Source organism: Tarenaya hassleriana, unplaced genomic scaffold, assembly GCF_000463585.1.
Source record: "Tarenaya hassleriana unplaced genomic scaffold, ASM46358v1 Cleome1709, whole genome shotgun sequence".
Lineage (NCBI taxonomy): Eukaryota > Viridiplantae > Streptophyta > Magnoliopsida > Brassicales > Cleomaceae > Tarenaya > Tarenaya hassleriana.
The window spans coordinates 27-1,777 of NW_010965133.1; the positions used below are offsets into that span (position 1 = coordinate 27).

The following is a 1,751-nucleotide window of genomic DNA, read 5'->3' on the forward strand; positions in this document are numbered from 1 at the left end:
AGCAAGGCCCAGGAGCTCATAGAGCCGGACCCCATTTGAGAACTTCCTTTTACCTTGGGACTCCCGACAAGTGCTCCACGCATGCAACGCAAGTGGGTTGGCCCATTTATGATACAGTACGTACGCATGCTTGCATGCATGTTGCCTTGGGAAATACACATGCATGCATGCATGGAGCAGCTATTCAAATTATTTCCCCAAATGTACATATATATCTCATGGCCGGACCTACATGGATTTGGTTGGGTCATAGGCCCATTCACTTAATTAAAAAAATATATTTTCTTTATAAAATACACAAAATTTTAAAATAAACCCAATAAAATTAAAATTTCCTTCAATTATAATTGTTTATGGGTTCGCTAAAATAATTCAAACATAATTTAAATTATAATTCAATTTAGGCTAATGTTTTTGGCAGTGATGATACAGTGTAAGATCTATTGAAGACCCTCCAGTCAATAGATCTCACATTGTTTGTTTGTCTGTTGGCACCTGAAGACCTTCTTCCAGAAGACGAAGCTCATATAACTTGGAAAAGGTTTTTTTACTGCATCATTCTTTTTACCTTGGAAAAGGATTTTTTATACGTATGTAAGATTTAAAACCTGAAATTGAAAGTCTACAGATCTGTCATGGACTTTTTCATGAAAATGGAACAAGAAGAGCAAGAACAACAAGCTTTGAATGAATATGTTTCATCGCATAGGGAAAAAAACACAAAAGGATGGGAATCTCTACTTACAAAGGACAGACACAAGCAAATGAATGAGAAGAGGGTTTTAGGGGTTAGGAGGAGGCGAACAAGCCCCAGTGATGATCTGAGGGCAGAGTTTCTTTTATCTTCTCAAGCTTCTTTAGTATCTCCAGGAATGATGGCCTCTGGTTCATGTCCCCATCCCAGCACCTCTCCATCAACCTTTCCATATTCAACGTTATGCCATTTTTAGTACAAATTAAGAGAGACCTTTTCTCAACTTGTTCTACTTTGTTTTTTCACAGAAATGGCTTACTCTCTAAGGTCAGGAGTGCATCCTCTGGAACGGAACGTGGGTCTGTGCCCATTTGCTACGTGTTTTGCCGCTTCGTAAGGCTCGTGGCTCGCAAATGGCGGTTCCCCTTCAAGCATCTGCGCTCATTTTTTGGGCGAAAATGATGGTTGAAACAATCAAGAACCATTTGTAAGATATTTTAAGTTTTATCGGAGAATGTTTGGAGCTTGAAATCTTACCTCGTAAAGTATCATTGCAAAGGAGAAGACATCGACTTTCTTGTCGTATTTTCTGTGTTTGAATACTTCAGGAGCCATATACCGGTCTTTTTATATCATCGTTACATTAAAAAAAAAAAAGACAACATCAGATGGATGCTAAGTAAGAGTATGTCAGAGTTGGGTTTTGTCAGCAAAAGATACTTACAGCTTCCGGTTTCTCCTGTCATTTTATACACATCGTGAGAATTCTGAACCTTGATGAGTTTGCTCAGCCCAAAATCTCCAACTTTCAAGTGGTCCGCACTGGAGTTCACCAGAAGAACATTCCTGGAAAATTGGTAGACAACCTATATATTGAGTTCAACTTACAACGAGATGATCTGAGTGATAAACAGAAAACCAATGAAATTTGCCAGGGAAAAAAATATGATGCAATGCAACGCATCTTACCTTGGTTTGAGGTCTCGGTGAATGACTACATTGGGTTCATTGTGAAGATACGTCATTCCTCTATGCGCAAAAAAGGGGGGGGGGGGGA

The 1,751-nt window shown here is 39.2% G+C and overlaps 1 protein-coding gene across 1 annotated transcript; it reads right to left on the bottom strand.

The window, feature by feature from the left end:
• Nucleotides 1-609: 609 nt before the first annotated feature.
• LOC104810201 (serine/threonine-protein kinase STY46-like) lies at nt 610-1,734 on the bottom strand. Its single transcript, XM_010536395.1, has 5 exons — nt 1,664-1,734; nt 1,419-1,540; nt 1,232-1,317; nt 1,014-1,129; nt 610-919 (listed from the first exon to the last, which is right to left on the bottom strand). The coding sequence occupies exons 1-5, from the start codon at nt 1,717-1,719 to the stop codon at nt 790-792; spliced, it is 510 nt and encodes a 169-aa protein (XP_010534697.1). The 5' UTR covers nt 1,720-1,734; the 3' UTR covers nt 610-789.
• Nucleotides 1,735-1,751: the final 17 nt, after the last annotated feature.